Source organism: Lathyrus oleraceus, chromosome 1 (genome assembly GCF_024323335.1).
Source record: "Lathyrus oleraceus cultivar Zhongwan6 chromosome 1, CAAS_Psat_ZW6_1.0, whole genome shotgun sequence".
Taxonomy (NCBI): domain Eukaryota; kingdom Viridiplantae; phylum Streptophyta; class Magnoliopsida; order Fabales; family Fabaceae; genus Lathyrus; species Lathyrus oleraceus.
Window position 1 is genome coordinate 41,773,131 of NC_066579.1, and position 13,880 is coordinate 41,787,010.

At 35.6% G+C, this 13,880-nt stretch overlaps 1 protein-coding gene across 2 annotated transcripts; it reads left to right on the plus strand.

The window, feature by feature from the left end:
- Positions 1-782: 782 nt before the first annotated feature.
- On the plus strand, positions 783-7,821 carry LOC127093583 (uncharacterized). Of its 2 annotated transcripts, none has more exons than XM_051032556.1 (4): positions 783-2,701; positions 2,817-3,009; positions 7,152-7,503; positions 7,596-7,821. In XM_051032556.1, exons 1-3 carry the CDS (start codon positions 1,170-1,172, stop codon positions 7,371-7,373), a joined length of 1,947 nt encoding a protein of 648 aa, XP_050888513.1. In that variant the 5' UTR covers positions 783-1,169; the 3' UTR covers positions 7,374-7,503; positions 7,596-7,821. The 2 variants fall into 2 exon arrangements, with proteins under 2 accessions (XP_050888513.1, XP_050888557.1); XM_051032600.1 differs by having other exon boundaries at positions 7,152-7,493.
- Positions 7,822-13,880: the final 6,059 nt, after the last annotated feature.

The following is a 13,880-nucleotide window of genomic DNA, read 5'->3' on the forward strand; positions in this document are numbered from 1 at the left end:
ATGTAGAAAATGCAAGTAACAATGGTGGAAAGAACGACTTAAGGAAATGAGAAACTAACTTTTCGAAAATCACATGATGACTTAATAAAAGGGAATAAACCCCTATTAGCGCTTTAGATCATCTCAGTGAAACACTCAAATGTTTTAGTTCTCGAATGCCATAACGAGGGAACCTACTGAAGGACATTTGAAGTATGAGAACATTAAAGACAAAAAATTTCAAAAAATAATAATGTCTTATCTTGGTTTTCCATTTAAGCTAAAAAAGTGGTCGACGAACGAGACAAATAGAACAAACCCTTGCACGATCATATAAGGGCAATGGATTAGGGGGAAACTATTCCGGACCGATCATAATAGTCATTAACCAACGATCCAAAGGGAGCAATGATTCACTCAAAATTGCTCATAGCCCAATAAAACTACCCTTAATAAAAGTATAGGAGATCCAAGGCCATGATACATCCAACGACTCTCCACACCCCACGCCTAGAGAATAACCGCTCCATTATGTAAATGACACACGTGAAGAATCTCAAATATACAATTTTAAATTCAAATTGCATTCCCTATTCTCTTTCACATACCGACTTGAACGTTTGAGTGCTAACGTTACAAGGCCCAAATTCGTGTTATCCATCGCAACCATCGGTTCTCCAATCAATTTGATTCTATTATATATATATATATATATATATATATATATATATATATATATATATATATATATATATATATATATATATATATATATATATATATATGCCATTAAAAAAGTTTAGAAATTTTAGGCTACATGCTCTTTCTCTTCCAACAAAATCATTTCTCATAATTGTGTAAAAATCCAACTCATTGTATTGTCAGAAATCGGAAGGAGACCCGTTTCTCCCACACCATTCCACCGCCTCCAATTCCTCCGCTTGTCACAAATTTTTTCTCTGAATATTGAAGCAAGCGACTCTTGCTGTCAACTCCTCCAAATCATCCCCCCCTCCAATCCCTCCGATCCATACACAACACCAAAATCACGTTCCCTTTCATTCCCCAGATCTTCATCAATTTCAATTTCAATTTCAATTTCGTTTTCGTCCCTCACACAATCCTGGATCTTGCACAACCCTACTTTCGTTCCGTTTTCTGTTATCGGTTTATGTAGCTTCTGGTGAGATATGAGTAGGTCTCCTTCGTTTAAAGTGAGAACGGAACTGAGTCCGAGTGTTGACTCAGAATCACTGAAACGATGGGTTGTTGCATTTTGTGCTATTAGATTTGATCTCGAACAAGGTCAGCTTGTAGAAGAGTGTTATCCACATGGTGTTCTTTCCCACGATGAGGAACTTGAAATTGCTTATAGTTCCTTCCCGGATTCCGTTTCACAGCATCAAAATCGCTCCAGTATTCATGATTGTATTTTCTTTTTCCGAATTTGCAGGAATGCTAAACCTCCAACTGGTAATGGTAATGCCTCTCTGAAATCTTCTGAGTATTTGTATGGTTATGTGTTTAACAGGCAGAGACATGATGAGAGGCTTAAACGCGGCGGGGAACAAAAATCGGTTGTGATTTTATCTCATAGACCTTATTCTAGTGTTTTTAGACCTTTGTTACAAATTGTAGGTCCTTTGTTTTTTGATATTGGTAAGAAAGCACTTCAGCATATTGCTGCTTATGTTTCAAAATGGCCGCCTCCTCTTCCTGGTCAGGTGATGGATCTTCCTATCGGAAATGCCTCGCTTAAAGTAAACTTACCGCCTGCTCTTAGTTTGCCTGTCGGAAGTGGACTATCTTTTGAGGAGTCTGCTTCCCCGGCGGTGCCTTTTCTTGCAAACAGTCAGTCTGTTCTGCAGGGTCTTTTTCATGATTCGGATCTTTTTGGCTCGTTTCGTGGACTTTTATTACAGCTTTGGTTGTTATGGGAGTTGTTGCTTATTGGTGAACCAATGCTCATCATTGCCCCCACGCCTCCACAATGTTGTGAGGCTGTTGCTAGTCTTGTGAGTTTGGTTGCGCCGTTGCTTTGCAGTGTTGACTTTAGGCCTTATTTTACTATCCATGATCCTGTGTTTGCACAATTAAACTCGATTCAAGAAGGTGAGGCTTTCCCACCGGTGATATTAGGTGTGACAAACCTTTTCTTTCTCAAAGCGCTCCGTAATATTCCACATATTGTCTCGGTTGGAAGCCCTCCTCTTAATTCAAACCGGGTTTCCCTATCGAGTAGATCTTCTACTGGCAGAATTTCTGGTAGACCTGAAGGTCTTGGATTTCAACAACTCTCCCTAAAAAAGTTCTCTCCTTCAAGTTTATTGAATGCGGTTAAGATGCGAAGAGACGGTCCTCTTTGTCTAATGACAGAACATAAGGAAGCTATTTGGAGTACCTACTCTGCTACGACTAAGCCAGATACTTCTATCTTGAACAGGCTTATAGATGCTGGGTTGTCACCAAGAGTTGAGGAGTCAATGTCTGTTGTGAACAATGAAATATTACGGAGACATTTCTTGGAGCTCACAACTAATTTTTTGGCACCCTTTTCCCCGTATTTTAGAACTACAATACCATCAGAAGGATCTTCTCCTTACACAGAAGCTCCTTCTCTACCTACATTTGATGCCAATGAATTTCTTGCTAGTTTATCAGCAAGAGGTCCAGGGAAGTTTATTTTAAAGCGAATGAAATCTAACTGGCTTGACTTATACAGGTTATTATCTTGCCCCCTCCCAATTTTGTCATGTACTTTCATTTGCACTCAATTTGAAGTTCTTTACTAATTAAATTTCTAATCTACACTTGATTTGGTTGAATGCCCTCATTAGGCGATTCCTGAATGGACCCAACTTTATGCCATGGTTTCGAAGAAGGCGTGCTGTTGCTGAGCAAGAGCAAGATAGATTGTGGAGGCAGGCAAGGATAAAAACTGACATACAACTGCTTATTTCTAAATTTTCCGAGGTTGAAATTGTGGATTCTTTCAATCTTATAGAGAGACTACTCCTCAAAGAAATACAGGTAATCTGCACTACTGAGATCCTCAAATGGTTTTATGCAGTTGGTTGACAGAGCCTTTCCTTATCGTAGTATGTCCTGCATAACAGAGAATATTTATTGGGATTTTATTGTTTGCTATTTATTTTCACGGTTTATGATCCTGTTATACAAATGGTCAAATCTAAAGGCAGCTAATATATTATGAATGTTGGAGTTATTTACAGCTGTGACAGCTCTAACTGGTTCATGTAACTGTCTCTTTGTACTTTGCCCGGGCCCTGTTACTCAAGAGTATCAATTCAGAATTCAGTTTTAGAACATTTCAGAGACTTATATCTCTCTGTTTCTTGCATTGTCTCTCAATAGAACCGAGACTCAAAGTCTTGTGGTATCAGAGGGAAAAGGAGCGAGAGGGAAGATGATGAAACTTCCCATATATTACCTACACAAAATTCAACTCCATTGTCATTTGAAACAGAAAGGCTACAATCGATTGTGCCACAAAGACAGCATGGAAGAACTAACGGTAGAGTCAACATTATTTACAAATGGAGTTTGTATAGAACTGAACAATGATAGTGGGCAGATGTAGTAGTAGCTGTATTTAGAAAAGAATTGAAAGAAGTTGAATCCATACAGGGAGGACTTGAAAGAAGATTGGGAATTCCAAGCCTAGGAAATCTTGAAGTAGGACCTGGCGGTTTAACAAAACAATTAATAGAATGAAATTCAAAATAGACACCATTATCCTTAACAAACTGACTCACTAACTAGATTCTTTGTGATAGAAGGCACAAACAATATTTATAGAGGTAAAACTTGACATTAGAGGGAGTATAAAATACTGCAACACCAACAGGTTTGTTTTTTAAGCTTTGATGATTTCCTAGGAAGACATGCTCTTGACTCTTTATAGGAACTTCTTTCATCATATTCTGCTGGTTAGGTTTAATATGGGGAGCAGCATCTATCATGGTACCAGTTTTGAGACTGTTTAGGACTAGAACTAGCCATGCAAGTCTGAGGAGGTTCAAAAGAGGTGAACTGAGATTGTGGCTGAGTTTAACTAGCCATGCAAGCTAGCATCTACTAGTGCTAGGAGTTTAGAGACTTATTTGGTTTTAATATTGGTCTAAGTCTAACTCTTCCATTCAAAACTGACTTGTAAGGTCAGGGGTGTCTCATCTTCATAAATTATTTCTAGGTATTATCTCTTTTCAAATATGGGATTTGAATTTTTTCCATTACACCTGCGCCCAACACTACTGAGCTTGGTGCCCATATAGTTTGGCAGCCGCTTGCAAATCAATAGGCTCCGATACCATATTAAGAAATTGAGGTATTATTTTACCAGAATAGAAGAAGAAATTGAGGTATTATTTAAAATAGTCGCCCACTTCAGAGGTAAATCGAAAAAAAAAAGAGAAGACCTTTGTACTGAGAAGGGGGAATCACTTCAACTCAGTTTTCCCCCAATAATAACCATATGCCAATTCTCTGATACCCTCCGATCACTCCTCCTCCACACTTATAATTCTCCTTTCTCCTTCATTCCAAAATATTCTCTCATTTCTCTTAATGGACCTGCCAATTTTGATGGGCATATCTATACCCCATGAATTTCACATTGTCCTCAAGTTGACAGAATGGGTAAACCAGAATGTCCTTATCGCAGGGTTTTAACTGAGGTGAGATGTTGTAAAACTGTTTCTTTTGGTACATTATGCGACAAAACAATTACCACTTCATTTACTCTTGTTGGATCTGTTTGGTTATGTGATGAATTACATGATGTCAGAGTTTCTGTTGTGTTCCCAAAACAAACAAGAATGTCTGACTTCCTCAAATTTTGGGACTTGAAACATCTGCATCACCCAATGTGTGCTCAGAGGCCAACCACTCTATCCAGTGAAGCGTGCTGAATCAATCAATAAAATACTTCATTGTCCTGCCTGTCTTTTACTTTAAAATTAGAAAATGTTAATAAAAGATTTAAATTCAACAAACCTCCTTGTAGCATTACCCAGTGTGTGCTCACAGGCCAACCACTCCATCCCATGAAGCATGTTGAATCAATCAATAGAAGGCTTCATTCTCCTGCATGTCTTTTACTTTAGAATAAGAAAATGTTAATAGAAGATTTAAATTCAACAAACCTCCCTTGTAGCTTTCCCACACCCACTCTTGCACTGAGGCCACATTGTTCCTTCACCTCCTCCTCTTATTTTTATATTACCCATCCATATTCTTTCTACAAAGGAACCCACTTCTCCATTCCGAGTTCACCAGAAAAATGCATCTTCTTTTTTCTGTATTCCATGTTCACTGGACCAAAGCACACCATTGCACTACTGTTTTGCAATTTTTATCTTTTTGTGGCAGCTTTTGTCTACTACGTCTCAAGATCTGAATATCCTCCTTCTTTAGGCTCCAACAATATCTCTCTTCTCCCAAAATTTATAATTAGTTTCGAAAAATACTTATGTTTGGTCTGTTGGATGTGTGTCTGTCCTTTTTTTTTCTTTCAAAAACCAGTCAAGTCATATCGGTTCATACAGTTAAGTGTAAAACTTATCCATAGAGGTACTCGAGTCCGGCCATATGTTCGATTCCTGGTCTAAGCCAAATTTAATAATTCTGAACCCACTCAAAATTTAGTCCCTTTTTGTGTCCTGCAATTTGGTTAATTGGCCTATTCTTAACCCCACTTAGCTATTATGGTCACACATTGTTTTGGTCTTCGTTCCATTATTGTTTTTCTTTGGTAACTTTTGAAATAGACTTCCAAAACCAAATCTATTATCGTTCTCCTTTATCTTTGGCAATCATGTGCTGGTGGATAAACTCCCCTTTATGCTCTTTTTCCTATTTAGCATCAAATCTTCATCCTCGAGAATCCCTATTTTCTCTCCTTCAGTTTCCTTCTCAATTTTTTCCTCTTCAATTAGGCTTTGATTTCCCTGATCAGTTTTACTGGCTGTAGCAGATTGAACAAACCCTTAGCTATCAACGACTCTGATTCTAGTTTCATCTCCCCTTCTTCATTTGATTTTGGGTAAATGTCCCAGTATTCTGGTTTAAAACGCTTAATATTTGAAGGTGGGAATACTTTCCGACGCACCTGTAGGCGGCGTTGATTCTACCAGCACCAGGAGTGTTCTCAGTTCTCCTCGTATGGAAGTGTTCATAAATACAAAGGTCTATTCCTCTGAATCTATTTTCTATAAAACTACTTATGATAAGTTTCTTTATCTCAGCTCTAGGATCTATCAGAAACTAGTATTGGGTTTTGTCTTGGCTTCTTCCACGGAAAATCAAACGACTATTTTGGCACAGCATGTTATTGACCCAATTAGGCAGGACTATGTAAGGACATAAAATGAGCCATCCTGAGTTTAATGTCAGTATACTCAATCTTGTTCAGTTAAAGCATAACAAGGGCCTAGGCGTTAAAAAAATTGTGCTTAAACTTGAATCAGCCCTGGAAGATTGTCAACTGTATTTTGTATTCGATGTATAAATGTACATGCATGTGTGATTTACACTTGTATACTTGGTATTCTAAGATGACGAGGTTTTATAGAGATTACCAGTTATGAAAGTGATACAGTAGAAACACAAAAATCGTGTACTAGAATCCATTGCCAAAATATATGTTAATTAATATCTTAAAGAAGGAGGTCTTCTGATTTCTATGATATGAATTGTTGTTGATATATGAGTAGAAAGATCAGTAGCATTGAGAGTTGAAGATCTTGAAGGTTGCAAAGAATTATTAGACTTTTAGAAAACATTGCACAAATTTAGAGATTGCATGCTGTGGCAATAAAGAAGATATGATATGTGACAGGTTGGCTTATTTATATTGTACTGGTAGTATATGAAAACGTTTCATAGAATCATAGTTTTCTGATGCTTAGCTGTATACTTTATCATATATATTTTCCTGCACATTTGCAGGGATAAGTTATTTTAGGAGAGTGCGCTGTGTGAATTGTCCTGTTTGTTAACAAGATATTTTAGTCATCAATAGCACATGTTTGTTCTTAGTAAATAAATTTGCACCTTCTTAGAAAATTATATGGATTAAAATGGATAAAATTCAAATAGAAACTAATTTCCAAAACATAATCTTTTAATCTATGTTAAATGCTATTTATCAGACGCAGCAATCTGGAAAGGGAGGGGATGATTCCATGGTTACAATTCAGAAATTAAGGGGAGACCTTCAGGCAGTTTTTAATGTACTATCAAAGGACATGCAACAAGTTATGCTTTCAAATCCCCAAAGGGCATCCCTTCTACATGGAAGTTCAGAAGTGACAAACATTCCTGGACATCCAGTAATACAAGTTGCAGTTGTGTCTTCTACATCACCGAGGTAATGGGGAAAATCACGAAACGGAAGTGTTCTTGCTTTATAGTATCTTCTCACGTGGAAGGACAAATTAATTCATAAACTCCATTCATCCATCTTATTGAGAGAAGTTCTTTGATTCTTGAAGGTCAGTTGAGGTAAGTGTTTTGCATGCATTTTAATTGCTTTTAAGTAACTTTTATAACAATTTGTTTGCTGATTTCCATCACATTCTTCTTCAAATAAACAGCTGTGTACACTTGAAGCAGTCGGCGGGGTATACCTCCTCCCTGGGCAAACATGCATGGAAATTCCTCTTAATGTTGAGTTTATCTTTTGTTGATTGCCTTTGTTGGCAGAGATTGTGGCTCCGTGTTGTTTATATTCTGAATGATCGATCAACTGTAAATTATTATGTAGCATTCTTTTAACGAGTTTTTTCTTTATAAAGTTCACCTGGCTACTGTTGACTTGCATTTTTATCTTTGAGGTTTAGGGATGACAATCGTACCCATCCTATCCTCCAGTGGTATTTGTAAAAATTACCTACAACGGGTAGGGTAAAAATCCATAAAATGAGCATGGGTACAGATACAAATAATTGTACACTAAAATAAGGGGAGAATCCTTCCTGCAACCTCCCTAGTTAAACCTGACATCTCCTATAGTTTTATAATTTCAAAACTGTCCCTGAAAAAATTTGAAATATATTTTTGTATGAAAATTTTGGTAATCATATCAAAAATTTTGATACACTAAATTTTTGATAGAGTATTTATAATTTTTGGTGTACTGAAATTTCTGAAATTTGCATGAGCTTAAAAATATTATCGAAAATTCAAAATGTTCTATTTTATATCAGAAATTTTAATTAAAATAAATTTTTTGATAGTTTATATTCTTTTTTTTTTTAATATTATCGGAAATTTTAAAGTTTTTGAATTTTTGATAGTGTAAATTGCGGTATTATTCATGATTTTTTTCGAAAATATTGATTTCTTATCGAAATTTTCATTTAAAAAATGGATAATTTGAGAGTTTCTAGTACATTTTAATTTTTTTTGATAAAATAGATAAATTTTTAAAAAAATTGTTTTTTCAAAGGGATATAATGGTAAAAGTGTTTTAAATGGGGTGCCAAGTTTAATTTGGAGGTGTTAAGTTAAATGTTCAAATAAACAGATATATATGCGAATATATATATATATATATATATATATATATAATATATATATATATATATATATATATATATATATATATATATATATATATATATATATATATATATATATATATATATATATATATATATATATATATATATATATATATATATCCAAACCCTTCTTATCGAAAATTCAAAATGTTCTATTTTATATCAGAAATTTTAATTAAAATAAATTTTTTGATAGTTTATATTCTTTTTTTTTTTTAATATTATCGGAAATTTTAAAGTTTTTGAATTTTTGATAGTGTAAATTGCGGTATTATTCATAATTTTTTTCGAAAATATTGATTTCTTATCGAAATTTTCATTAAAAAAATGGATAATTTGAGAGTTTCTAGTACATTTTAAATTTTTTTGATAAAATAGATAAATTTTTAAAAAAATTGTTTCTTCAAAGGGATATAATGGTAAAAGTGTTTTAAATGGGGTGTCAAGTTTAATTTGGAGGTGTTAAGTTAAATGCTCAAATAAACGGATATATATGCGAGTATATATATATATATATATATATATATATATATATATATATATATATATATATATATATATATATATATATATATATATATATATATATATATATATATATATATATATCCAAACCCTTCTTATTACCATCCCCAACGAGACTAATTATGAAAATATAGAATAAATGGGATGATCAATTTTATTAGGAGGAATTATAGACGAAACATAAATAATAGATATTTTATGGACTAAAAAAACATTTTATCAGAAGTACAATTTGTAGTTTGACATGTTTAGGTTGAGTTTTGTCGATAGAAAAAATAGGTGCAATTAGTATTTTATCCCCTTCTAGAGTCAACTATTCAACTTAGATTAGTCACTTTTGTCTCTTTCCACATTTTGTTTTTACATTTCCTTCTCTCTGAAATTTATCGGGAATTGTTTAGTGAAAAGCCAAAGTTAACTTTAGAATTTAAAAATGTATTTCTAGATGTACCTCAAATATATTCGTTCTTGAATCAGACCCTATGCACAATTTTTTTTATAGAAATGCATTTTCGTGTAAGTTACAGAGATACATCCCCGAACACTTTTTTTAACCAAAAGACGCCATACTCTTTCTCTTTCCCCACTACTCAAAATACTCTCAATCTCTCAAGTCTCAAACTCTTTCAACTCACATTTTCTCAAATCATTTAACTCATTTCAAAGTTTCTTCCATCAACATCAAATCAATCAAAAAGCCCACTCAACAACAAACTAAATTCACATTTGATAAATTTTTAACTTTTCTATACTTTTTTTTATTTCTATATACATTTATAAAAATTGAACATTACGTCATGTAATAGGTAGTTTAGATATGTTATTTAAATGAAAAATATGTTGAAAGGTAGTTTAAATGATCAATGCATTATTTTGGATGTTGACAGAGACTGCATTTCTGTCATTGACGTTCTTCTGAGTTGGAAAACATTACAGAGATGCATCTCCGAAATTTCCCAATGTTTTGATTTCCAGAATCCGGAGATGTATCTCGGAAATTTATTAGTCTATATTGTTTGGTTTAACCTCACTGTCTTTCATTTGTATAATGCTTGTGTGGTTTACTTATAAACATTATAGACTTAGGCACAACAGAGTTATGCAACATGCATAGGTTCGGAGGGAAAAAACTCAGTCATTGCAGGTAATTGTTGTTTATAGTTAAGTTGAAGTGGAGACGCCGACTTCTAGGGCTCATGCATTTCCGTCTTTGTATTTCCGTAGGAGATATGTGTCACATACTCATGCATATCCGCCTTTGTCTTCCCGTAGGAGACATGTGTCACCTACTCTGGCACCCGAGACACCATAGGCACCAGAGGCTCCGCAGGCATCCGAGGAGTTTGGATGAGGCCCGTCAGACTTATCGATGTTGCCTATATACACAGATCATACTGCCAGACATGTCTGAGACGGAAAGGTAAAATTCAGTTGTATTCACTATTTGAAAAATATGTTTGTTATGTTTGTTATAATATTCGATGTTTATGACGATGATTTATTTTGTTTGCAGGACCGTGATGCTTTAAAATGAATCAACCATAAATGAAAGATTACTAATATGCCGCAACCTAGTGATCATTGGTTTTAGAATGTGATGCAGTTATCTGGGCTGAGAGACTTGTGTATGATCGATTATGTTACAGTTAACATGATATGTCGTTCGCGTTTGTAGAAAGGTGACACTCAAAGACTTCATCTTTTCATCTTACACATTATGAGATGTCTATCACACTAGACGATGTCTTGTGCCTATTACATCTTCTGATCAGGGAGAGATTGTTAGACCTCATCAGAATTAACAGAGATGATACACTCGAGATTATGGTAGACTATCTAGGAGCTGACCTAGGGGACACCCTAAAGGAGTTAGGAGCCATCCGAGGGGCTCGTGTTAGGTTTCGATTCTTGGAGAGATTGTATACACAAAAGCTGCATGATAGAGAGCAGGCCACTGGTGATGATGAGCAGGTTGTGCAATATAAATCATATGCTCTGAGAGCATACATGTTGTATTTGGTTGACACACCCATTTTTGTGGACAAAAGTGCCACTTATGTGAATGTGGTCTACCTGCGATGTGTAACACCCCAATAAAATAAAATAATTATTTAAATTGAATTAATAGTATATTATTAATTTAATTAAATAATTAGATTATTATTATTGGATTATTTTAATTATTTTGGAATAATAATTATTATTGGAAAATATATAAGTGTGAAATGAGGAAAGAGAATCCCATTTGGTAAAGAAGTGTTTTCACGTGAAAACAGAGAAACTGCAGAGAAGAGGAAAAGGGAAGAGGCAGAGCAAGAGGAATAAAGTTGGAGAAGAGGAAGAGCTTGAACTCAAAGAATTGCCGGATTATCTCAGGTAAGGGGGGTTTATCGTCGATTAATGGGAATTATGGGATAATATGTAATGGGTAGTGATAAGCCGTCGATTTAACCCTAATTGGGACTGTATATGCTGAAATTGATGTTGGATAAACTGTGTTAAAAACTGTAAATTGAATCGATAGTTGTGCGAGTCGTAAATGTTAGACTATGGCACGGATCCCAATTAAAAACTTGAATCGGTACTACCAATTTATGAGACAAATTGGGTTTTTGTAGAAAGGGTTTTAGATGCGGGAGCGGCCGGAAAACCTGATATGCATTAAGCTGACGGAACTTGGAATAACTCAGAAAAATCTGAGTTTGCGCGCGAACGGTCGACCATAGAGTCGGCGTGCGCTGACCCGTGGGGCAAGCGCCGACTGTATGCGTCGACGCAAGGCAATTTTTCGCCGACCCGTGACTTAAGCGTCGACCCCATGCGTCGACGCAAGGGGTGTTTGCGCTGACTCCCTCCAGTTGAGCCGAGCCTTTGCGCCGACCGCGAGCTTTGAGCTGACCCCTATAGTCGACTCAAAAGCCTTCATTCTTTGTTCATGGACGTGCATAATGGTTTTGTCATCATCGAAACTGGATATCGTATGTTGCAGAGTGGAAAGATGGATATGTTAATGTTGTGTACATAATTGAGAGCTGGCCTATGTTGGCACGTGATGTAATAGGGATTGTATTCTGCTGTTGTGAGCCGTATAGGTATTAGTAGAGAGTGCTAATACGGTGTTTAATTGACTTACATGATAATGATGTGTTGATTGATGTATGATGGCATGCCTAATGATGTGAATGTATATATATTGCCTGTGTTGTGAATGGACTGTTGTATGGCTTAGAGTGTAAGCTTATGTCCGTTGTGAATTATTGTTGATGCTGCATTGCTAGGTGATTAGCGTGTATAGCATAGCCTTCGGGGCTGTAGCTAATTCCCATTGTGAGGAATTAGTGAGTGAATTGTTGTGGTAATTGTTGTTGATGTTTGCATGCTAGATGATTAGCTTGCATAGTCTAGCCTTCGGGGCTGTAGCTAATTTCCATTGTGAGGAATTAGTGAGTGAGTCATTAGATCTCAATGAGTGGGACTAGTGAGCTTAGTAGCCGTATCCGGAGGGATCGGTGAGCTTGAACTGTATGTTCAAGAAGAGTCGGTACCGCATTTCATGGAGTCTCATTGCATAGTGAATGCATGGCATAGCCTGTGGGGCTGTAGCTAATTCCCATTGTGAGGAATTAGTGAGTAAATCGTTGTGTTGTGTTGTGATGTTGAATATGGTTTGAAAATTATACATATGATATATATTATTGTTGAGTATGATGTTGGAGTTAACACTGCCGTTATTGAGGGTGTAGTCTGGTTAGGGTGAATCGTTGCGTTATTTACTTAACATTACATAATGTTGTATAATGCCTATTACATTGATTGAGGAACTCACCCTTACAGCTATTTTTCAGGTAACAAGCAGTGAGTTGAGTAGAAGCTATTCTTTGGAGTCTAATGTCGTCTTTAGCGGGTCATGCTCTGATAGATGTAACATCGGGAGGGGATGTTTTAATTAATTGATATTGGTTGTTGAATGATTTACATGTATCGTGTTATATGCTTTACCTTGATGCTAGATTTTATTCCGCTGCGAATTATGCAAAAGAACCTTATTTTGATTTAATAAATGAGCATGACAGGACATTTTGATAATTGTGGTGAAATGATTGTGTGACACCCTTCGGGGCATAATTACTCTGATTTGATATGTTATATATTTTAATTGAATATTTTGGGGTATTTAGAAGGGGTGTTACACGATGCTTCGTTGACTTGGAGTGGATCCATGAGTAAAATTGGGACTGAAGGGGGGGGGGGGGGGATGAAGTCGTTTGTTTGGTCTACCTGTACTCTAAGTTAGCTGAAGATTGTATGTGAAAGACCAAAAAAATGATAGACAGTGTAGGAACAGGGGGCACGAGTCCGTCATACGCAATATATAATATTTGTATTAGGAGCATTATTATCGGTTGTATTTTATTTTGACTTCATTGAGTACTCCAGGTTTATTAATTTATATATGTTCTTTTCATCATATCGGTTGTATGATTTAATTTATATAAAATTGAATATGATATATTAACTATAATACATCGTCAATTTCATCAGTGCATCTCTAACACAAAGTCAATATATACTGTCTGGTGTGCACACGAAAATGCATCTCCGAATTCTATCTGATGTGAATACAAGGATGCATCTCGAATCAATTTATGTCAAAAAAAGGGAGCTTTAGTGAAGAATGCATAAGGTGTACATGGAGTAGTTCCAGAGAGCATCTCCTGTATAAATTTTATAAAAGAAAATATGGGGTGAGACTCAGTTATGGCAGGTTTTGGTGAGACTCCAAGGGTGCGT